Raw genomic sequence first — 21,357 nt, 5'->3', positions numbered from 1 at the left:
ATTAGGGAAAATACATGTTAATTTATTTTTATTTTATGATTTATCTGATTATTTTCTATCAGACCTGCGGTTTTAAAGGGCCGTTGGTACCCGAGCAGACAGAACTATTTTTATTTATTTATTTTGGCTTTAAATGCGCGAATCAACACTGCTACATGTGCACACCGCGGTATCGCGGCTCGCGCAATCAAATGTTTGCCACTAACACGAGCGTACAAAACCGCGAAGATTGAAACCGCGGATCGGCCAACTTATCGTCAATTTTCGCAGCTTTCCCTTGAGTACAAACAGTCCCTTCCGAAACGTCAAGAAGAGCAGTTCGCGATAGCACTATTGTTTCGAAGTTAAAGTTTCTTTACTAGCTCCGGTAGCTTACATCCACACTATGGCCAACAGCGAGCTCGTTGTAAACACACGGAATGGACCAGTTCAGGGAACAACAAGAACGTCCCTGTACGGCACGGATTACGTTAGTTTTCAGGGAATACCGTACGCCAAGCCGCCCGTCGGTGAGCTGCGATTCAAGGTAAGAAAACTGTGCCTACATCCAGCGGGGACTACAATCGTCCAATGTTCTGTAATCGGAAAGGCGTACCATGATAACGTCATCTTTCGCGAGACCGGTGCCGGTCTACATCAAGCTACACAATGGTGGTGGTGTGGTAATACGGGTGGGCCATTGTTTACCATCCGCGACCACTTGTCCCATCTCACCCTGGTCGTTGAAAAACTTGCTGAGCAATTGAGAGCACCACTTAAGTCTAGAGGCTTTTTCTTTTACACTTTTATTTGGTTTTGAAGGATTAGGAATCGCTTCAATTTACAAAATGATAAGGCAGTAAATGATGCATAGCATTACTGCTGCTATATTTCCCATTTATTTAATTTAAATATTTTTATTCCCCTACAGGATCCTTCTCCACCAGAGAACTGGACCAATTTGCTGGATTGCACGACGCAATGCGAACCATGCTACCATTTCGATCGACGTGTTAATAAAATCGTTGGATCCGAGGACAGTTTGAAGCTGAATATCTTCGCAAGAACGGTACGATATTTTCCTCCAATACAGTTTATGGCCACAGCTAAGATATTTTCCGTTTCAGATTAAACCAGCCAAACCGCTACCAGTGATGGTGTACATCTACGGCGGCGGTTTCGTAGAAGGAACAAGCGGAACCGAGCTGTACGGTCCAGATTATCTGATCGAAAAGGATATCATGCTGGTGTCGTTTAACTATCGCGTCGGAGCACTCGGTTTCCTCTGCTGTCAGTCGCCCGAAGCCGGCGTACCCGGGAATGCGGGTCTGAAAGATCAACGGATGGCACTGAAGTGGGTGAAGGAAAATATTGCTTCCTTCGGTGGCAATCCGAACGCCGTTACGCTGTTTGGGCACAGTGCCGGGGGAGCGTCCGTACAGTATCACACCATATCGGACGTATCGAAGAATCTATTCCAACGGGCCATCATCATGTCCGGGAGTACGATGTGTGACTGGGCCGTTTCGCCGCAGCGCTCTTGGCCGGTGAAGTTGGCAAAGCGGATCGGATGGCAGGGTGCTGAAGAAGATGGCGAGGATGCAGCGTTGCAATTCTTGCGACAAGCCTCGCCGGAGGATATCGTTGATAACCAAGAGAAACTGTTCGGACCGCAGGTTTGTATGAAGCACCACGGATCGATGTGTTTTTTTTTGTAAAACATAAACATTTACATATCGTTTTAGGAGATACAAGAAGGTCTTCTCACTCCATTTGCACCAACGATCGAGCCGTATGAAACGGAAGTTTGTTTTATCCCAAAGAGTCCATTGGAAATGTCCCGCACTTGTTGGGGTAATGAAATCGATGTAATGATTGGAGGTACCTCGGAGGAAGGTTTGATTCTTCTGCCGAAAGTAAAACCGAGACTTGCTGAAATGCTTAAGGATCCCCGGCTGTTCGCTGGTAACGTTCCTTTTAATTTGAAATTATCTCTCGAGCAACGTGTGGCCTTCGGAGAGCAGCTCAAGCAATTATACTACCCAGATTCCGAGCCCGCCGAAGACCATCTGAACGGGTTCATACTAATGGCCTCGGATCGCATCTTTTGGCATGGCTTGCATCGCACTGTCCTTTCTCGCGCCAGTTATACCAGTCAAGCCAAAACGTTCGTCTATCGGGTCTCTGTCGATTCGGCCTTCTTTAACCACTACCGCATTCATATGATCGATCCCAACATGCGGGGCACATCGCACGCGGATGAGCTGTCGTACATTTTTTCCAACATTTTTGCCCAACCGCTTGACAAAGACACTTTCGAGTACGCGGCCATTCAGCATATGGTAAATATATTTACCAGCTTCGCGATCAACAGCGATCCCAACTATGCCGGAACTGAGGGGTTATCTTGGGAAGCCGTCCCAAAAACGGCACCCCCGTATAATTGTTTAAACGTTTCCAACAATGGAGTGGCGGTTGTTAAGCTTCCCGAAACAAAACGAATGAAAGTGTGGGATTCATTCTACGTGAATGATTCGCTTTTGTAGATCGTGAATTATTCCCCAGTCTGTTTCTACTAAATAAATTCAAATAAATATCTGTTTTCCCTACGATTAGGCTCTGTGTTTTACTTTTATATTATCTACAATCGGAATTTTTACTACATCGTCATACGAGAAAATAATAAAATAATGCACTGGCACTAACGATTGATATTTACATGATCCGTATTTTGAAATTCATGTCACTTTTGATATTGCAATAAACCTTTTACCAAATTATTGCAGTTCGCTGTCATTATGTGAAAACTGCAATCAAAACAAAATCATCAAAACAAAGGTGATTCATTCCTGAAAAAGTTCGAACTATGCGTGATTGAAAGTGTATTTTTATATTTCTCACTGTTTATTCCTACACCTAATTCAATTATCCTCCAAAACTAACCATTCTGCCTGTCTCAGTGACTCCGCGGGGTGCACAATGGGAAACTTATTCGGGAAAACGAAAACGAAACCCGTCAGTCGAGTAACAGAACAAGACAAAGCAGTTTTGGTATGCAATTAAGAATTAGTGGCGTAGTTCCATTTAGATTACTTACCTTGCCATCGATGTTTTTCTTTCAGCAACTGAAACAACAGCGCGATAAACTAAAACAGTACCAGAAACGCATTGAGCTATCACTGGAAAAGGATCGTGAGCTTGCTAAAAGATGCTTAGCAAATGGACGAAAAGAGTAAGATGGAGTTGTACGTTAATTCGAGAACATGTTACTAACTCTACCCTATGTTTTCTTTCAGACGAGCTAAAACATTGCTGCGAAAGAAGAAGTATCAAGAAAAACTCCTGAGCAACACCGATGCTCAGCTAGAAACGCTGGAAAAATTGGCCTCGGACATCGAGTTCGCTCAGGTTGAAGCGCAAGTAGTCAGTGGGCTGAAGGTCGGCAACGAGGCGCTAAAGAAGGTAAACGAAGTCCTATCAATCGACGAAGTAGAACAAATCCTCGACGAAACCAGAGAAAGTATCGAAAAACAGCAAGAAATCGACGCGTTGCTCAACGGTGTCCTTACCGAGGAGGATGAAGACGAAGTTTTAGCTGAGCTGGAAAACCTTATCGGAGCGTCCGATCAGGAAAAAGAAAAAGGTGCAGAGGAAGAAGACATTGGCAGCCGCCTGCCCGATGTGCCGGATGATGAGTTGGCAAAGGAACGGAAACGGAAGGAAAAAGGTAACTATTTCGCTGCATTTTTCAAGCTGTTTAATAAGGCTGTCTGTATCATATTTTAGATTCTACAGGATCAACCAAAAAAGTGGCTGTGGAGGCGTAAGAAATCCAGTGGATGTTGGGCTTTCGAGAGTACCCAATGTTCTTGCCATCAGACGTTTGTTGGCATTGTTTTCATTGCGCATATATGTACGTTTTTGGCGTAATAAAAGAGACTAAATGAAACGACCGGTGTAAATCTCCAACAATTCGTCGGTGCCAAGAATACTTAGGGCAAATTCTACTGTCTTATTGAAGAGCAATCAAATCGACGGTCAGAGTTATGTTATCTTTATTTTGTCTTTCGTAAGTCAATCTTGTTTTAGTGAAAAAAATAAAATCATACATTTCTGTAACGATAAATTGTGACGTGTTTTGTTTTTTGAAATTTATGACAGATCTTTCGAACAACATCACCCGTGTCATCTTTGACAGTTCTTGCTGCTACGTGCAAAAGCTGTCAGACGTACGAGCGGCAGAATCTAGTAGGATTGGATTGGCAGCAGAAGTTGTGTGGTAGTTCGCTTTTCATCTTTTGAATCCTGGTTGAAATACATTTAGCTTCGTCCAACGAAACGCTGTGCCACAGCGGGTGACGTGGGTGAAACAGACTTTTCGTGCCGTGAAAACTACCGCCAGTGGGAAGGCGAATAGGAATCGCGATTCCGTCGACGATCACGGACCGCTTAGATAGCGAGAGCGGTGAAGGAAGAGTGTGCGACGGGCGGTGGTGCTTCCATCTCGTAGCGGAGTGTGAGTGATTTTTTTTGCCCCTTAGCTGCCCGTTGCCAAAGTAATGAAGTGCACACTTTACCGCCGATGATGTGTTGTGTCATAAAATTTAACAAAGTTCGATCGATTTCGGGTTGTTCGGAAGTGTAGTGGCGGCGCCCAGTCCATCAGTTTTTCGCCGTCGTCGACGCTCTGCGTTGTGAACTTACGAAGAAAATCACGTACGTCCTGACGGTACGCACTTTTAGGGTTCCCGATTTGCCTCCCGTAATAACTAAGTAAGCGGGGGTTGCCTTCACGATACCATCAAGCTATGGATGCCAAAGTTCTTGCCAATGAAGGCATCGAGGACGACCAACATCATCATTTTCAGTTTTGACTTCGTCCCCCATCAGCAGCATCGAAGAAACCTGCGCGTTCTTGTTTGGACTTCGTTAAGGATAGTGAAGGATTTTCGGATGTGTACTTCTTGCCTCGCTCGTGCATAGGTGCTACGTTTCTTCGCCTGAACACAGTAGCCGCTGTGTGCGTGCCGATGTTTGCATTGGTGTGTGAAACAGGAGCCAGGGTTTTTTGCAAATCGCGTGAAGGATATTTTCTGCCTCCCAGAACCTTTCGCTTTAGTTTCCTTCGGGAGAGGGAGAGAAAATTCCTGATACACCCCGCCGATATTCGTGTTTCATCCCATGCGACTTTTCTTCGAATTCACAGCGTGGAAACGTTGAACCTAGAGCGAGCAGGTTTTTCTTTTCCCACCCCGCAAAGAGGGCGAGAGAAAGAGCACGGATCGAGAGAGGTTAACTTTTTCCTTTTGTTTCCTTTTTTGTTGTGCTCAGCCTTATTTACTTCTGCAGGAAAGGCACGGATGTACGCACTTTTTCGCGCTTGGCAACACGCGCCTCCCTGGTAGGAAAGGGCTTCAATTCGTTGCTGGAATCGTCGCTAATCTGTTTTGTACGATGTTTCTTCCTGTCTTTATCAGACCGGCTTGTTTCCCCGCGGTGGACGATATTCCGTAGTGTTCCGGTGGTTAAGTTTTCCAGCGGCCCATCACGAGAACGGCCAAGTGTAAGGAAGAGTGAAAGTAAACAAAACACACGGTGAAGAAAAAACAACCAAAGCTGAATCGCTGACTCGGCGTGCCACTGCTGCTGTGTAGTCTGGTCTGCTTCCGGGCTGCGCTCCGAGTTTCGGAAATTCCCCCGGACGGGAGTCCTTCGGTTGTCGTTGAAAACGACGAGCGAGAGCGAAAGAGAATCGACACAACAGTATTTCGTCCGTCTTCCAAAGGAAAATTCTCGCGAGCCTCAAACAACTCCGCATCATCCAGCACGTGGACCGGAAGTCGACAACAGCCCCATCGTTTAGGATCGTAGCAACCACAGGCAGTCGAAAACGAAAGCAAACTTCCTGCCCCATCACCGGTTCGGGGCCAGCAGCGGGCAGCAGCGAAGGGCCCCACATTCATGTACCTGCGCCCTCCGTGGTGCTGAGAATGCCAATGTTGTCACAATTTCAAATGAACTTTCGCGCGTTTCTCGTTCTGGCGTCGAAGGTATGGACGTGTATCTGCTACATGTTCAACCGGCAGGTTCGGGCGGTAAGTGTCATCACATCTCACTACCTTTTGGCACACAAAATCAGACACACGCACGCACACAGTAGATTGTACTTAGTAGTTTTTCCCATCCTGATTATGCTCCCGGCGTTTCCACCCCGCGTTTCCCCGGTGTGTATTTTTTTTTTGTCTCCAACCATTGCTTCAACAAGGCCCTGAAAGGCGTACGAGTGGTCTCGTACCGTCTGCAGACATCCGGTGACCGGTTGCGATTGGTGACACGGTCGGTGCACGATCATCTGTGGCGTTTCCGGGGCGAACGTCCCGAAGCCGGCACCGATGAAGGTGCATGGGCCCTTGTGAAGCATGAATTTCTGAAGGTAAATTTGAAGCCCCTAGTGACGCTATACTAACGCTGGTAGAAGGTAATTTATTCGTGCTGAAACGTCTAATGTTGTTACAAGTCCTCCGTGGAGCTATTGTTGGAATATACATTAAAATTTAGTTAATTACCATAACATTTCGAGCCAATACATAATGCAAGCTGTAATTGGAAGCTACGCAAAACATTACCTTATCGAAGCATTAATTTCTTCACTTAGTACAACCGCATGTTTTGGGTCATATTGTTGATAAGATTATTTTTTGTCAAAGAACTTCTCGTTGAAACTCCAACGGGATTGTTAAATTTTGACATATTTCACGTTGGTTGTTAGTATCAAACGTATAAAGTTGAAATTCAAAATGAAGTAAAATTCAATTGAAATACTTTATCAGTTCGAAATATTAATCCATTATAATGTTACTACCAACACGTTCACATAAGAAAATGGATAGGTCCGGTACACAGGTCGTTCTTTCTACACCATTTTTTGGGCCCTTCATTACCTCCCATGCCTCCTAAATGGTGCGCGCGAGTAATACAAACCATATGCACCATGATTCAGTATGTTTTGCGTTTACGCAAAATTGGAGAAAAAATAACTCCCCCATCCTTTATTCCCCACCTTTTCCAACCCGTTCACGAACGAAGCACAACGCGACCCATGGAACGTCGTCGCGGCATGTGTGTTCATCATCTCAGAAGACGCTACCGTTCCGCCCCGAGGCATCGTTCCATTTTGTTCCCCCTCGCTGCCGGGATGGCCGCTCGTTTCCCCCGCTTTGTAGTGTAGGTTTTATTTTTCGCCAACATTACGCGAAGACGCGGCATACGGCGGCGCCACACGTGCCAGTTATGGGAGGCAGAGATGGCGAAAGACGACTGCCGGGGATAGAAGGGAAGGGGTGGAATATGTGACACGAGGATCGAATAATAAGTCCCACAAAAATATCTTCCCTTTCGGAGGAAGCGATGGGTGTGTAATAATGTGGTTCTCAAGAATAGCCTTTATCTTGGCTCACCAACGAACCAACGTTGATATCAAATAGTAAATTTTTAATGCGCTTCTAAAACGCTCCTTTTGGATTAAAGAAAACCCCAACCCCTCCCGGTCGCTGAAAGAACAAATTACAATCCGACGCACACACGCAAGCTCGCTCCACAAACTCTCTACTGTATACAAGAGTGACGATACGATTGAAAAATAATCTTATCTGCACTGCATTTATCAGCATGTTTGATGGTGCGAAATTGACCGTGTCGTAGCGTTTCCATCCGGAATCACCATATCACGCTGACTAAACCTTCCTTACCTTCCGAATGGCCACCGTGTCCCATTTTCCAACTGATAACAAAACTCCTTCCGAGAGTGTGGGATTCCGGTGGAAAACCGCCACATCCCAATTTAATTCGATAGATGACACGCTCCGTGTCCTGGAATTCGGAAGAACTAATGATTTCGCTTGCGCGGCCAACCTCCGTGTCGGCCTCGGTGTGGTGGCTGAATGACCCCTTTTCCGTGCCAAATTTAAATTCGATTGTGACTGACGTCCTGACATCGTTTTGGGACGTCGGCATGGGGTTGCGTGTGCCGTTTAATGCGGATGAGTGAATCCTGTCGGTCTTTTTTCTGTTCGTCCGGTATGGTTTCCGGCTCGTCACAAGCGTTGAAACTCGTTGCTCCTGCTGCAAATACCATGAAAATGTGCGGCGTTGCAGTCTGGGTGCACTCTGGAACCGAATTCTATGACGAGCTATTTGGAGTTCAATTAAAACTTGCGTGTTTTGCGTGCATTTGCGAATCGAAATTCGATTACAGCGCAATAATGGTTGGGAATTATATTTGAAGGCCGGAACAATGGTGGCTCTGAAGCAGAGATTTTGAATTATTGGACAGTGCAGTAGACTCCCGATTATATTTCTCATGCCTCCAGATATTTGTAAACCAAAAGTTCGTAACTAATTTGTTTTTATTTATAAAAAATCTTATTACTACTAGCGAAAACACTTTAAAAACTAAAATATGTTGCTTTGAAATTGTGCTAGAATAATTTTGAAGCGGTTTTTTATCACTCCTTTGTAAATGCTGTATCTGAGTCATTTTTGAAGATTTTGGAAATCCGTAAACGGTACCTTTTTACTATATTTGTTGGCCATTTTTAGACGTTTTCTGATGCACTTCGCCATCACTCCACTAGCTCGGTGTAAAGCAGTAAAGATCGGGTCGGCATTTTTTCCAACTTTTACATGTTCAAAATGTAAAATTTGAATTAATAAAAATGTCAATCTGTGACGTTCATTGTTCATAGTAAAAATATGACATTGTTTTTGAAAGGTGACTTGATATGTTTTTTTTCTAGCGCACACCTTTTTTAAATAATATAATTCTGAACCTATTTAGAAAAGACAGACAATCTAAATTAGTCAAGTGTCTCTAAGCTGAAAGTTTTATTTGAATTAGTTCATAAGTAAAGAACTATATACATTTTTCAAACGTTTATCCGAATGATTTTGCCGATTTTTAATCAACGAATCGATTTTTAATTACATTCTTGCGGATATATATAGCCTACTGTAGTTCAAGAATAAGTAAAAATAACTCCAACCAAGCACGAAACTAAAAGCTAACCAACTCAATTGCGGCTGCATGCCGCGAAATGATGGGGACAGTAAACTGGAGAGCGACAAGAAGGTCACCACCTGAATCGACCGTTCGGGGGTTGCAGGTGAACAGATTACCACCGACACGGCGGACCACGATCGAAAGCAAATCAAACTACACTGCAATCAATCCTTGCGATATCGCAATGCATTCCCCGGTCTGGTCCGTCGTCGGCAATTGCGCGATGTCTTGCGTTCGCGCCGTCTTCCGGTGGTCGTGATCGTAATTGTGTTGGGCCAACTGTGTGCGCCGTTCGATCGCAAGCTGGCCCCTCATCGGAGAGGCCATTCACACCCATTGGTCCGATTATCAGCGATTAAAAATGACAACCGCAATTCGCTGACACTGAGACGCCGCGGCTGCTGGTTTCTGCTGGCGGTGGGGTGAGTGTTGGGGGTTGAACGGACCGCGGAACCGCGATCAGTAGTCACCAACTGCACCAACACCATCAACCAACAGCAGCACAGCGTTGAGTAAAGAACGGCCGGCACAACAAACCAACCGCGACAGCACGTGCTTTGTGGGGAGATTGCGTCGTGCGCCTTCAGCCCTGCGCCGCACCACGTCCCTTCCGACCTTCATTTCCGACCGACCGTAGATGCAAATCTAGCGTATAAACAAACCGTTTGATGGCACACACTGGCAATTCATATACACGCCTCCCTTCGCCTTCTCCCTTTCTTCAAGAGGTCACCAGCGCTCCTCTTATTCGCATATTTTATTTTCTTGACCTGGTCGGTCGCATTCATTCATCACAAGTTCATTGGGAATGCATTTTGGGGGCTCCATTTTACGCCTTCTTCCGTGTGCATTGTGCATCGCAATTGGTGGTGCATTAGGTTGACGCGAATGGATTTATCTAATTAGTGGTACAACATCGCTTGTTGTTTAAAGAGTTTCAACAAAATGTTGATTAGGTCCTCTTTGCATTTGTTCAAATTCATTTGATTTGCTAGTTTCTAATAATTTTTTTATGACTAAATATCGTAATCAATATCAAATCTTGCCTCTAAGCACGTTACTGTTTTCATTGGCACAATCGTTCTACTAAATGCTTTTGCGACAACCGAAACATTCCACTGTTTCAAGTTGCTTTGGAGCTAACTATGAAGCTAGTAAAAGCAGTCAAAAATGTAAAATGGCACAAATCTAATTATAATAAAAAAAAGTCGTAAGTTTTAAGTTATTTTAATAACTCGTCATAAAAAATAGAGGACGTGACCAGTGTTTCCGAATTTACGTATTAAAATTCCGGGAATTATGCGTGGGTTAAAGTACGATTGGTACCGTTATCCAGTTAAACCGGTACTACTTTTCGACCGTTGAATTCCACTTTTCACCCTCTCTCGATGGTCGGTGGCCATTTTTCATCTCGAACCACAATGAGATCGCGCGATGTTGGTAACGTTTGCGATCGTTTTCTTTGCTTGCGCTGTGTTCCGCTTGCGATCGTCTTCAGAGAAGGCAAATTGTACCCAACAACCATTGCCCGGCACGGGTTTCTAATAATAGTCCAGCCATAACCGGCAAGTCACAAGTCCCGCCCCGGGGTCCGCACACAAATGTATATTATTTCTTTCCTCCACCCCGTACAACTTCTCCTTCGCGGGGGCCCCGGAGATGAGTTGGATGCCCTGGCTGAGGCGGTAGAAGCGGTGGTGGTATAATTTTTGTTTCGTCCAATCGCTTGCATTTTTCGTTTTTGGCTTCATGATGATGATGACTCGCGAATCTCTCGACCAAATGCAGGTTTTTTTCCTCGTTCTTTCCCAAAGTGTGTGGTGGAGGTGTTGTCTTTAATTGTGTCAATTGATTTTTAACGACGAAACGAAAACAAGTTATATGCTTTGATAACTTGGACTTGGCCGAAATGTAAGCAATGTAACGAACGATATTTTAATGATTTTATGTTCGCTTTTAAACATAGATCCCCGAAAGTGGTACGCTTTATGTTAACGATAAGGGAAATAAATCATAACGCCCCACTTTTAGACTCCCATTTCATTACTCATCCATTGTCCATTCTTATGCCCGCTGCCATCTTCTATCTATGCCACCAATGTGCCAATCTTTATGCTCCACGACTCGATGCCAGCGACGAGCGATAATTTAATGCCTTACTCTCTTTTTTCTTACACGCTTTGCAATGGTCTCCACTTCTGCGCTGAATATCGTCAATCACTTCATCGTATTTTGATGCAAATGATGCCTCTCGCGCACTTTATTGGTCCTTACCCTCGCTTGCGTCACACCAAAATGCGTACCTCTCCTTCCATTTCCGTACTGTATAAATGCTTATTTATGGGATATTTGTTTATCTATCCCCCGGTTGGTCATTTTTGTTTTGTTTAATTCCCACCCACCGTGAGTTTTGTTTTTGCGTGCCTCTTCGCCTCTCTCCCCCCTACCCCAATCACCGCTGCGCGCTCACCACCAAACACCGCCGCGAGTTGATACGCTTTTATGATTTTCTCTTCAACGATAATTCAACTGCCTTAGTTTGTACAGCATCAACCGGTGAAATACCAGCTGTTTCCCCTGTCGCCGGTTTCGCGGCACCGGCTGAGCATGGTCCAGCGGAAGACGCTCGTGCTGGACCTGGACGAGACGCTGATACACTCGCACCACGACGCGATGCCCAGGAATACGGTCAAGCCCGGCACGCCGCACGACTTCACGGTCAAGGTGACGATCGACAGGCACCCGGTGCGCTTCTTCGTGCACAAGCGACCCCACGTCGACTACTTCCTAGACATTGTGAGTTGTTGCTGTTGTTGTTTTCCGTGTCGCACCCAGTACGGTACTTACTCTCGCCACTCCTCCCCTTTCCCGTAGGTCTCCCAATGGTACGATCTGGTGGTGTTTACGGCCAGCATGGAAATCTACGGTGCAGCAGTTGCCGATAAGCTCGACAATGGTCGCAACATCCTCAGACGGCGCTACTACCGCCAGCACTGTACGCCCGACTTTGGCTCGTACACGAAGGACCTGTCGGCGATATGTAGCGATCTGAATAGAGTAAGTGCAAACGGCACCCGGTACCATAGCTCTCTCGCGTAACACATACCGTCTTTCCGACACAGATATTCATCATAGACAATTCACCCGGTGCATACCGATGTTTTCCTAACAACGCCATACCGATCAAGTCCTGGTTCTCCGACCCGATGGACATCTGCCTGCTGTCACTGTTGCCGCTGCTGGACGCGCTTCGATTTACGAACGACGTACGGTCGGTGCTGTCACGCAACCTACACCTTCACCGTTTGTGGTAGCAGGTGAGTTTGGAACACTTTTACCTTTACTACCTACCAAGCTGATGATAATTTTCGTTACGAATTTAACGTCATTTCCCTCTTTTTCTATTTTAGAATTTAAGTAACATTGTACGGTGCGCTGTGAGACTACTAAAATCTTACAAATATTTCTTTATTTTATTCTAAAAATAAAACTATTATACGTGAGGAGGCGAATTACGCGTGAGACCGTGTCAGGAGGGGAGGAATCGTGACGAATAATTTAACAAAAAAAAAAAAACCAAAACCTTTACCACGAAAGCAGACGAAGGGCGACAGCAATGAAGAAGCATAATGTACGCTGTGTAAGAAAGACATGAATGTGTATATGCTGCCGGTAATTCAAAAACAAAATGATAAGAAAGGATCAAGCAAATTAAAAATAAGAAGAGAAAATGAAATCATAAAACATTGAATAACAACAGATCAGAAAACACAACCATGGATGAACTATGAACGCATTTAGCGTCGAAAGGACAACAAAGTTTGTGCACAACGGCGTAAATGTATCGGAAGGATGTGTCACAGGAAAGGATCGAGTGGTTTGCACAAGCGTAGGAAGAGTTTATACATAAGTCTGAAAGATAGGAAGGACGATCGGGTTCCAGTTTCTTATTTGGTGGCAAAATGAAAGATGGAAGCGTTTCGAAATAATATAGGACCTGTTACTATAATTTGCCCTCCTAGCGCAAAGCCCGTTAAAACTTAATTTTGTTATTAGTTTTACTCACTTCGCGGTGTGGTTCGAGCTAGCAGGAAAAACGTGTAGTAGTAGTATTTTCCTATAATGTCACCACTTACGGTGAGAACGCGAACGTCATGATGGGAACGAACGAGACCAGAAACTAGACACTTTCGAACACGGGAGAAAGTTAGTTCCTTCACCCATACTTGTACAGAATTTTCTTCCCTTTAATCATTTACGATAATGAATGAGGCTCTCGGGGTTTGGCTAAGCGATTAGAATAGTTTTGTCTTCAAGTCATTTGCCACTCGAATGGATCGAGTTTTTCTGTATTATTGGTGGGCGACCTCTGGGACACAGAAAACGTACAGGTCTTCGCCCATTGGTGGACTTGTTTCCGCTCCTTCGCTTAAAACCAAAGGTTCGGTTTTTACCCAGGCAGAACATCCAATTGCAAGAAAAAGGCAGACAAACGGAAGAAGAATAGCGAAACAAGCTGCTTCATAAAAAAACACACAGAACCCCAACCAACTGCACGTAGTTTTTAGTAACGGAAGTATCTTAGTAATATAATGCTGATCCCGACGCTGCCAGGTACGCGCTCGCGCAGCACGATCGCGTTTGTCCTGCAAAAGAAAACTGTTTTGCATTTGGCCATTCAGTTGGGAATTTGCGAGTGGTAAATAAGTGCGTAAAGAATTTGCTCGTTGAGAGAATTGTCGAGAGCATTGGCAAGAACTCGTAAGATCCAAACCGAGATTAATTGCAATGCGTTCAATATTTAATGGCAGGAGTGAGACACACAGAATACGATGCTTCCGAGCGGGGAATGATAAGAAAATAATGTAAAATGATTTAACCCTTGTTTGCTCAATCATTATATCGGTGTATCGTTAAGATCACACAGCACCCGCTATGGTAATGGTGGCCATAGCCGGTGGGTAAATCTGGTTGCTAAAAAATAAAACCCGGCTCAGGGGATTAGAATCGAAGCTAGATTTTATCAGTAAAAAATACCGTCGTATAATTGTTTGTTCTGTTGCATGCAATCGAGAACTTGTAGCGAAATCCAACTTACCGTTATTTATTGCTTTCTTCTGTTTTTTTTTCATTTTTCGTCTTTTGCATATCAAATCGACCATGCCGATAAACTTTTGCTTAGGTTTTCGTGTCGGGGTTTAAATTATGTGAAAAGAATGGCTAGCACAGAGCAATGTTCACCCGTTTATCGTTGCTTATTTTCGTTTGTTTAGTAAGTTATCTAATGTTACCGACTAAGAATTCTACCTCCTTATCTTTCGTTCTTTTAAACTTATTTTGCTCCAACAATTTCACACTTCAAATGCGTAATTTCTTTGCATAACGTTTTGATCCAAACCTCCGTGGGGTAGAAAATTCATTTCATACATACTAAATAAATGATTGTAGAAAAAAGACACACAAAAACTCTCATTAACTCACGTCGTATGGCGGCGAGACACACGAAGTGAACAAAATAATGCAACGATCATGTAAAATCTTCTGAAGGTAATAAAAAAAAAACAAAAACCATTACTACGTATAATTGAACAATACGGTACAAAACAAGGGAAGCGGTAAATCGGTGATCATGATGATGCAGCATTGATGTCTGCCAGCGTAACATACACGCCGTCACGAAAATGCGCAGTCCAAAGAGAACGTGCACGATAGTGCAATGTTAGTGTTGCGTGTGCCCTGTGTTGAAAAAAATGGAAGCCAAAATGTTGTTGAAGAAAAACAAAAAAGATAGCCACAAAACCAACCCCAACGTGAGAAGGTGTTCTTAAAAGTCAGCATAGGAAACGAATGAAGTATAGTGAACTCCACAATCAAAACGTGAGCACCTAATGGAAGAAACAAAACAGTAACACTATAAATGACTGGATAAAACACCAGTAAACGATACTAGAAACAATCAAGGGCAGACACAAACGTTGTAATTCGAAAACGATCCAAAAAGGAAATAAAAAATGGAAGGACAGAAAACACGCGAAATATGACAAATGTCACAATGAAAGACATTGGCAGAAATTGATCAAATAAGTATTGCGGACAACAGTAATCAAGGGGCACTACATATAAGTAAACCCATAAATCACTTTGTAATACCTACAACAGGACGCGCGGACGGAATCGCAACAAACCCGAAACCTACAAAACACACCGACATCCGACGGAGACCCACTAGTGCGATGTGCTGAGCATATTGTAAATATTCTACTTGTTAACATCATTGTAGGAGACAACAGAGAAAACAAAAGACGTAGGCAAACACGCGCGTGGCAAAGTAAGGAGCCAACCAAGCTACTACAGCTAACGTAAATCGTAAGAACCGGCAAGAAAAGAAAAGGGGCTGGCTATGGGGGGGCACCCGTGGCCGCAGAAGACGGAACAAAAAACTAGATTGTAATGAAACAGTAATAAAACATAAGAAAGCAACATACGGTGCTGTGGTGTTTTAAGAAGAGAAAAAAAATGCATAAAGGTTTTCTCCTTTCTTACAAATACGAACAAAGTAAGATATCTATTGAACTGGATAGACTGAGTTTATTTCGTCGTGCTAGGTACATCATTATCTTTACCATCCTTCTTCGATTCTCGCTCTAATTTCTAACCAACCACCGTATTTCTTCACAAAAAAACAACACTCTTTTCGCCCATTTCGCTATCTGCCGAACTGTTATTCCGTATCTCCGAATACCGAATATCGTAAGTCTATTTAAAACGAACTTATACACATCTAGCTTTTCCCATGTCCCATGTTGGCGATAAAGCTTGTTCAAGCGGAAAACTAAATCAAACGAACACTATAATACGCGATGATGGGTTATCCTGTTACTATTGTGGAAGTGATTAAAAACAATAGTTGCCTTAATGTAATTGCATTTTGGAGTCATCAGTTGGTACTGTTGGTCAATCCCTCGCGTTTAATCCTCCCCACGCCTAACCACAAAGTCTATTGTTTGGTTGGTAATTTATATTGCAATGAAACTGTTCTTAACGCTTCCACATCAATCGCTTCCGTGTTACGCTTCGTACCCGTCGTCGTATGCTTGTTTATATCTTTGAAAATGAAGATAGTCGTCCATTCGCGCGCAGTTCGATCTTGCTGTCTTGTCCCGGTAAACTTTAGAGGATTACGATCTGCAAAGTACCGGGGAAAAAGATAGAGAGATATGGTGTGGTGTTATTATAGAGCGGCATCCTGGAGTCTAAAACAAGGCGGGGAAATTAATCCGATTGCCAACCGGGGGAAAAAAACAGACCAGCGGGTAGTGTTCGAAAGCAACTAAAACTAGAACTACGATAACTCTTATTACATAATCTCCAGGCTGCTATCACTGTTCTTCAGCACCACATCGTTTTCGCTCGAGCCCGATCCGGAACCGGTATCGTTGTCGTCGTTCTTATCGTGCTCGCCCTCACTGCTTGGCGGCTGGTGCTGCTGGGAACGCAGTTGCCAGGCAGGAATCGACGGTGGAACGATCGGAAGATTTGGTGCCGCAAATTGTTTCCTAAAATAGAGTGCACAAATCGGTAAATAAAAGTTCATCGGGCGACCCGCTTCCATAATAAGACGAACCTGTTCAGTAATAGACCCTTGATGGAGTCTAAATCGCCCTTGAAATTATTCAGTTCCTTCATGTTCGCGTGCAATTGATTCACCCGGTTCAGTTCCTCCTTAATCTTCGTCAGCTCGCCGTTCAGCGTGTCTATTTTCGTGTTTACCGACTGATTTAGCTCGGTCAGTTGCTCGGTAACGCTTTTCTTCTTCTTGGTTCGGAACAGCAGGGGTTCTATAAATTTCTAAAAAGGAAATTAATCTTTAAAGTTTCAAAAATACTATTTGAACAAAGGACATCATTCAGAAAATAAAACACAACTAAGCAAACACATGCAAACAAACAAAATGATTTCGTGTTGATCAAGTAGGCCGAAAAGAGGGAGATTAAAAAAAGGCAAACAACCATCACCAGATAAGCAAAATGTAACATATGATCATGTATTTGTAAATAGTGAAGAGGGCCTTCGGCATACCTTGTAGAACATATAGACCCCGTACATCAGTCCACTAAGCATGGCAACCGAACTTAGCATGTCCTTCATGCGGGTGAGGAAATTTTGTCGGGGCTGTACTTGGTAGCTGGACTTTGGAAAGCTGGCCCCACTGGACTCCACGCCCATACTGATGACGGTCTGTGTCGGCAGCGCGGCAGGGTCCGCCGTGAACACTCCGGCCCGTTCGCATGCGATTTGAATTTCATCCTCCGTTAGACCCTTCGACCGAAGAAATGCTTGCTTCTTGTTTATGGCACTACGAACTACGTTCGGGTTGTTGAGGAACTTGATGGCGGTAACAATCTGCGGAGCGGAACAAAATGGAAAATGGAAACATCAGTCGTATGAGCTCTAGCCTACTGCGACCTTTGCACTTTATTTTCCACTGCGACCGAACGTGCGAGTGTCGACGGCTGTGGAATCAATTCCTACCAAATGCTCTCTTGGTGGTAGTGGCGGAGGTACTGTGGCCGGTTCACTGGTGTCCATCGTTGTAACGCTGGCCACTGCGGATAGTACTGGTTGGGCCGGTGGTCCACCATCTGCACCTTCGTTGGCTCCATCGCTCATATTGATTTGCACGGAGAGATTAATCTTGTCGGAGGTGAAAACACTAAACCCACTGATAAAGGAAGTGTACCAGCAGGGGGTACTGTTGGGTAGCGCTTATCAGCAGTACACTCGCTAGTGGAAATCAGCTGTTTCACGCACTAAATGCATCCAAAATGTTGCAATGCTGAGCAATAATTCCAGTGTAAACCCTCTTGTTGACTAGGAGAACTCTTTTAGGATATATTTTCTACTTTGATCAGAAAATGTCACAAATTAAAAGCAAAAGCAAGGATATTTGTTTTTATTCGCTTTGCCGTGACAGCAACTGTCAGTCAATTTTACGAAAATCTCATGTTCGAAATAATTCGAAATGTCAATCTTAAACCGGTGTATTTTGTTTACAAATTTTTCAGCTTACGCGCGCTTAAATTTGACTGCCATTGCTAAAATTTCAGTACCAAAGAAAACCTACGAGTGGAAGTACCAAATAAGAATAATCAGCAATTTAACTGTGCTTCGGAAATGAACGGTGCTTTGGAACCAATCTTCTCGTACGCCAAAGCCCTAGGATGGCGCGGAAGAATATTTTCAGCATTTGGATTCCTACTAGCCACAGAAGCGGTCTACGAGGTGTATCTGTTTGTGCAGGAGGCAATAAGAAAGCGGAAATCTATCAAGGAAATATGTGAGGTGCGGTTCATGAACAGGATAAACGCGGCCGATTGCTCCCCGAATTTGTCGGACATGAAGTTCGCGAACGTTTCCTATCTGGTTAGCTACATCGATCGGGCACAGGAATCTATCTGCCTGTCCATGTACATTTTAACGCTGATGGACGTACGTCTCGCCCTGCTTCGGGCAAGAAAGGAAAGGAACGTTACTGTCCGCGTGGTGTGCTGTGAATCGATGGTGTACAACGAAGGTTCACAGACGCGTCATTTGGATGAAGGTAGATACGAGCGGGGTGGTGAGACTGAGCATAAAACTTTGTCACAGCAATTATTTTCTTTTGTTTTTCTCAGATTGTTTCGTACGCTTCAAAGTGAACAGCGAGTATCTTATGCACCACAAGTTTTGCTTGCTGGACACCGAGTGGTTGTGTGCCGAGTGTCTTGTTAAAGAGCATCGTCAGCTGGCCGGCACAATACGGAGGGAGATGCAATTTACGCTGTTCGATAGGGCACTTTTTGACGACATGGAAGGGCTGAAAAAAGCTTTCGGCAGCTCGTGTGCAGTTTGTGATAACGGTAAACGTAAAAAGCGCCCGAATTCCGTCAGCAATCCACTGCCGAAAGGTGGAATGCTTATTACCGGCTCGGCTAACTGGACAGTGCCGGCATTGAGCGTACACTGGGACAATATGATTTTTACATCCATACCTGCCATGGTGCGACCATTTGCAGTCGAATTTCAACGGCAGTGGTACGAATTGAGTGATTGCGAGAAACATTGTTAACTTTTTCTTTTCTAAATTGTAAGTCAGGACTAAGGTGTCAACTTTTGCCATCGAACCTAAAGTGCCGTTTTCTTATTCTACGTTATATAAGGTTCCCATTAGTACAAGAATTGTTTTTTTTCGTTAATGTAGCAAGAATTATGAATTTTACTTTCACATTAGTCATCCACGCGATCATAGAATTATTCGCTCAAGGAAAGGAACCTCAAGAACTGTCAAAGATAGCACGTGTAGTTGTTTGTAAACAAATATAGCGTGTATTTAAATATCTACGCAAAGTGCGCGGGTAGTCAACAAATAGCGCCTGTATCAGTTGAATTTCGAAGAGTTAAAAATGAGCGATAGTGTAAAGTTTAGCATATCGCTCGATCCCAAGCATGCAGTGGTGATACTAGAAGTCCCTGAACTAGATGTGGAACACGAGAGTAATCTGGTCCTCGATGTTTACCCTCGGGAATGCATCTTTACGGCTGCTCCATATCATGCAAGGTAAGTTGTGTTATTAATGTTAAAACGTTAGCTTGGTTCAAGCGTATCTCGCATTTTTAAATTTCTAGAATTACTCTAGACGCAGACGTAACACCAGGGAAAGCATTCCCAGATAAAATAGATTACGAGAAGAACACAGTTACCTTCCGAATCCCGCTAGAGTCGGTAGCAACAAAAACTGAACCACCAAAGAATTTATTTCACTATGGATTTGGCCAACTTTATCATGGACCCCTTGTGCTGGTTTGTTTATCTTTATCAATTCATAAACAACTCTTTTACAACCGTTTAACAACATATGTCCTTGCTTTAGGAAAGTAGTCAGGAGCTGCGAATGCTAGCTCATCCCGAGCTTTATTCCTTAACGGATCGGATGCAGTTGATGCGCAAGGCAGAAGTAAAAGACTTCCAATGCGAACACTATGGAATGGATCACATTCAGTTTCAAATCGACAAGCTTGGTCTTACCCTGGAAGGATCTCCTTCGGCACCTAAACTGTCCGACGACCAAAGCTATCGCATTCGAGTGATAGTCGAGGAAAAGCAACGCCAACCAGAGCTATATACAGCGATCGAAGATCATCGGGCAATACTGCTTGGATTGATTGATATATTACTTGCGATTTGCTACGATCGCTTAACGAATGGCAACGAACTCAACGAAGCCAATTCGCATATCAACATACAACGGATATCTGCAACACTGTCGTTTTTCGTTGAGTTTGACAGCGTTGAAGAACTGTTGCGATCGTTTTATCGAAGATCATGCACGTATCCGTTCTACAGGAACAAGGAAATTTCTAAAGCGTGTGTGAACCGATTGCTTACCAGTGCAGAATCGTTTAATATACGAGAGTGGATTAAACATGAGCTCATGTTTGCATACGACGCATTTAAAGCAACAGATTGTGCAGTCATGAATCATTATTATGTTAAAGATTATCTTCGCTACTTAGAACTCGCATTGAACGACAAGTTGCTAGAAGAATGTTTGAAAGACTTGGAAAAAGTAAGTGTGTCAACCGTTAGCTTCATGTGACACGTGTTCAGAATAATCCCACATTGTTATTTGTCTCTTCACAGTTGCTTGCTGAAGTGCATCAGGAAAGCCTGGGCTTTGGTGAGGACGAAACAGTACAACAACTTTTGATGGAAATCATGGGAGAAGAAGATTCGGATTCGACGGACTCGGACGATTCTGACTCAAACGACGATGAAGTGGGAAGTAGTGATTCCGAAGCTGATTCAGTTGTAGAAGATGAAAACCCTAACGAGAATGTGCTGGAAAAATTAATGAACTTGAAGTTATCGGGATAGTTTCTTAAACATAAGACCGGCTTGAAACGTCTCAGAGAACAGACAAAATAAAATTTAAGAATCTTTAGAACGCCTATTTCTATTTTTATATTTTCTGTAGCACCTTGTTTGCAAACTTACATAGAATCAAATACATTAATGATTCGTAGATATAATTCTATGGGAAAGCAATAAAATGCAGGTGTAAAGTCTGCTCTTTTCACTCTTTTTGAGCTTGCACTCGTCATCACGCCGCAACTTCAAGCCACCCAGACATACATCGTTAGTATCTAAAAGTCATTGTTCGATGATGTAGCATATTTTTTGTCGGCGACTTAAGTACGTGTGCCGTTTGGAATTGTGGCAAATCACCAGACACATTGTGATAAGCCTTGTGAGAAATAATGAGTCGGTTTTAAACCTTATC

The 21,357-nt window shown here is 43.8% G+C and overlaps 6 protein-coding genes across 8 annotated transcripts; 5 read left to right on the top strand and 1 right to left on the bottom strand.

Annotated features, from left to right (window-relative positions):
- The first annotated feature begins 385 nt into the window (after nt 1–385).
- LOC131267453 (esterase B1-like) lies at nt 386–2,583 on the top strand. The gene is made up of 4 exons (XM_058270336.1): nt 386–526; nt 911–1,048; nt 1,107–1,655; nt 1,725–2,583. The coding sequence occupies exons 1-4, from the start codon at nt 386–388 to the stop codon at nt 2,523–2,525; spliced, it is 1,629 nt and encodes a 542-aa protein (XP_058126319.1). The 3' UTR covers nt 2,526–2,583.
- A 238-nt stretch (nt 2,584–2,821) lies between these two features.
- Nucleotides 2,822–4,085, top strand: LOC131263353 (charged multivesicular body protein 6). Its single transcript, XM_058265540.1, has 4 exons — nt 2,822–3,030; nt 3,102–3,211; nt 3,276–3,706; nt 3,766–4,085. Exons 1-4 carry the CDS (start codon nt 2,959–2,961, stop codon nt 3,804–3,806), a joined length of 654 nt encoding a protein of 217 aa, XP_058121523.1. The 5' UTR covers nt 2,822–2,958; the 3' UTR covers nt 3,807–4,085.
- A 1,593-nt stretch (nt 4,086–5,678) lies between these two features.
- On the top strand, nt 5,679–14,671 carry LOC131266873 (CTD nuclear envelope phosphatase 1 homolog). Of its 2 annotated transcripts, none has more exons than XM_058269547.1 (5): nt 5,679–6,074; nt 11,585–11,833; nt 11,912–12,094; nt 12,160–12,354; nt 12,448–14,671. In XM_058269547.1, exons 1-4 carry the CDS (start codon nt 5,970–5,972, stop codon nt 12,349–12,351), a joined length of 729 nt encoding a protein of 242 aa, XP_058125530.1. In that variant the 5' UTR covers nt 5,679–5,969; the 3' UTR covers nt 12,352–12,354; nt 12,448–14,671. The 2 variants fall into 2 exon arrangements, with proteins under 2 accessions (XP_058125530.1, XP_058125529.1); XM_058269546.1 differs by having other exon boundaries at nt 11,576–11,833.
- A 976-nt stretch (nt 14,672–15,647) lies between these two features.
- LOC131266871 (peroxisomal membrane protein PEX14) lies at nt 15,648–17,997 on the bottom strand. 2 transcript variants are annotated; one of them, XM_058269543.1, is made up of 5 exons: nt 17,570–17,997; nt 17,117–17,440; nt 16,662–16,885; nt 16,399–16,593; nt 15,648–16,222 (listed from the first exon to the last, which is right to left on the bottom strand). In XM_058269543.1, the coding sequence occupies exons 1-5, from the start codon at nt 17,705–17,707 to the stop codon at nt 16,216–16,218; spliced, it is 888 nt and encodes a 295-aa protein (XP_058125526.1). In that variant the 5' UTR covers nt 17,708–17,997; the 3' UTR covers nt 15,648–16,215. The 2 variants fall into 2 exon arrangements, with proteins under 2 accessions (XP_058125526.1, XP_058125528.1); XM_058269545.1 differs by having other exon boundaries at nt 15,648–16,593.
- Nucleotides 17,998–18,143: 146 nt separating this feature from the next.
- LOC131262196 (uncharacterized) lies at nt 18,144–19,166 on the top strand. The gene is made up of 2 exons (XM_058264144.1): nt 18,144–18,638; nt 18,712–19,166. Exons 1-2 carry the CDS (start codon nt 18,212–18,214, stop codon nt 19,143–19,145), a joined length of 861 nt encoding a protein of 286 aa, XP_058120127.1. The 5' UTR covers nt 18,144–18,211; the 3' UTR covers nt 19,146–19,166.
- Nucleotides 19,167–19,479: 313 nt separating this feature from the next.
- LOC131262195 (protein SHQ1 homolog) lies at nt 19,480–21,023 on the top strand. Its single transcript, XM_058264143.1, has 4 exons — nt 19,480–19,634; nt 19,703–19,877; nt 19,948–20,643; nt 20,718–21,023. Exons 1-4 carry the CDS (start codon nt 19,480–19,482, stop codon nt 20,949–20,951), a joined length of 1,260 nt encoding a protein of 419 aa, XP_058120126.1. The 3' UTR covers nt 20,952–21,023.
- Nucleotides 21,024–21,357: the final 334 nt, after the last annotated feature.

Source organism: Anopheles coustani, chromosome 2 (assembly GCF_943734705.1).
Source record: "Anopheles coustani chromosome 2, idAnoCousDA_361_x.2, whole genome shotgun sequence".
NCBI lineage: Eukaryota > Metazoa > Arthropoda > Insecta > Diptera > Culicidae > Anopheles > Anopheles coustani.
Note: the sequence above shows the minus strand (reverse complement) of the source record. Positions and strands in the feature narration are given on the sequence as shown.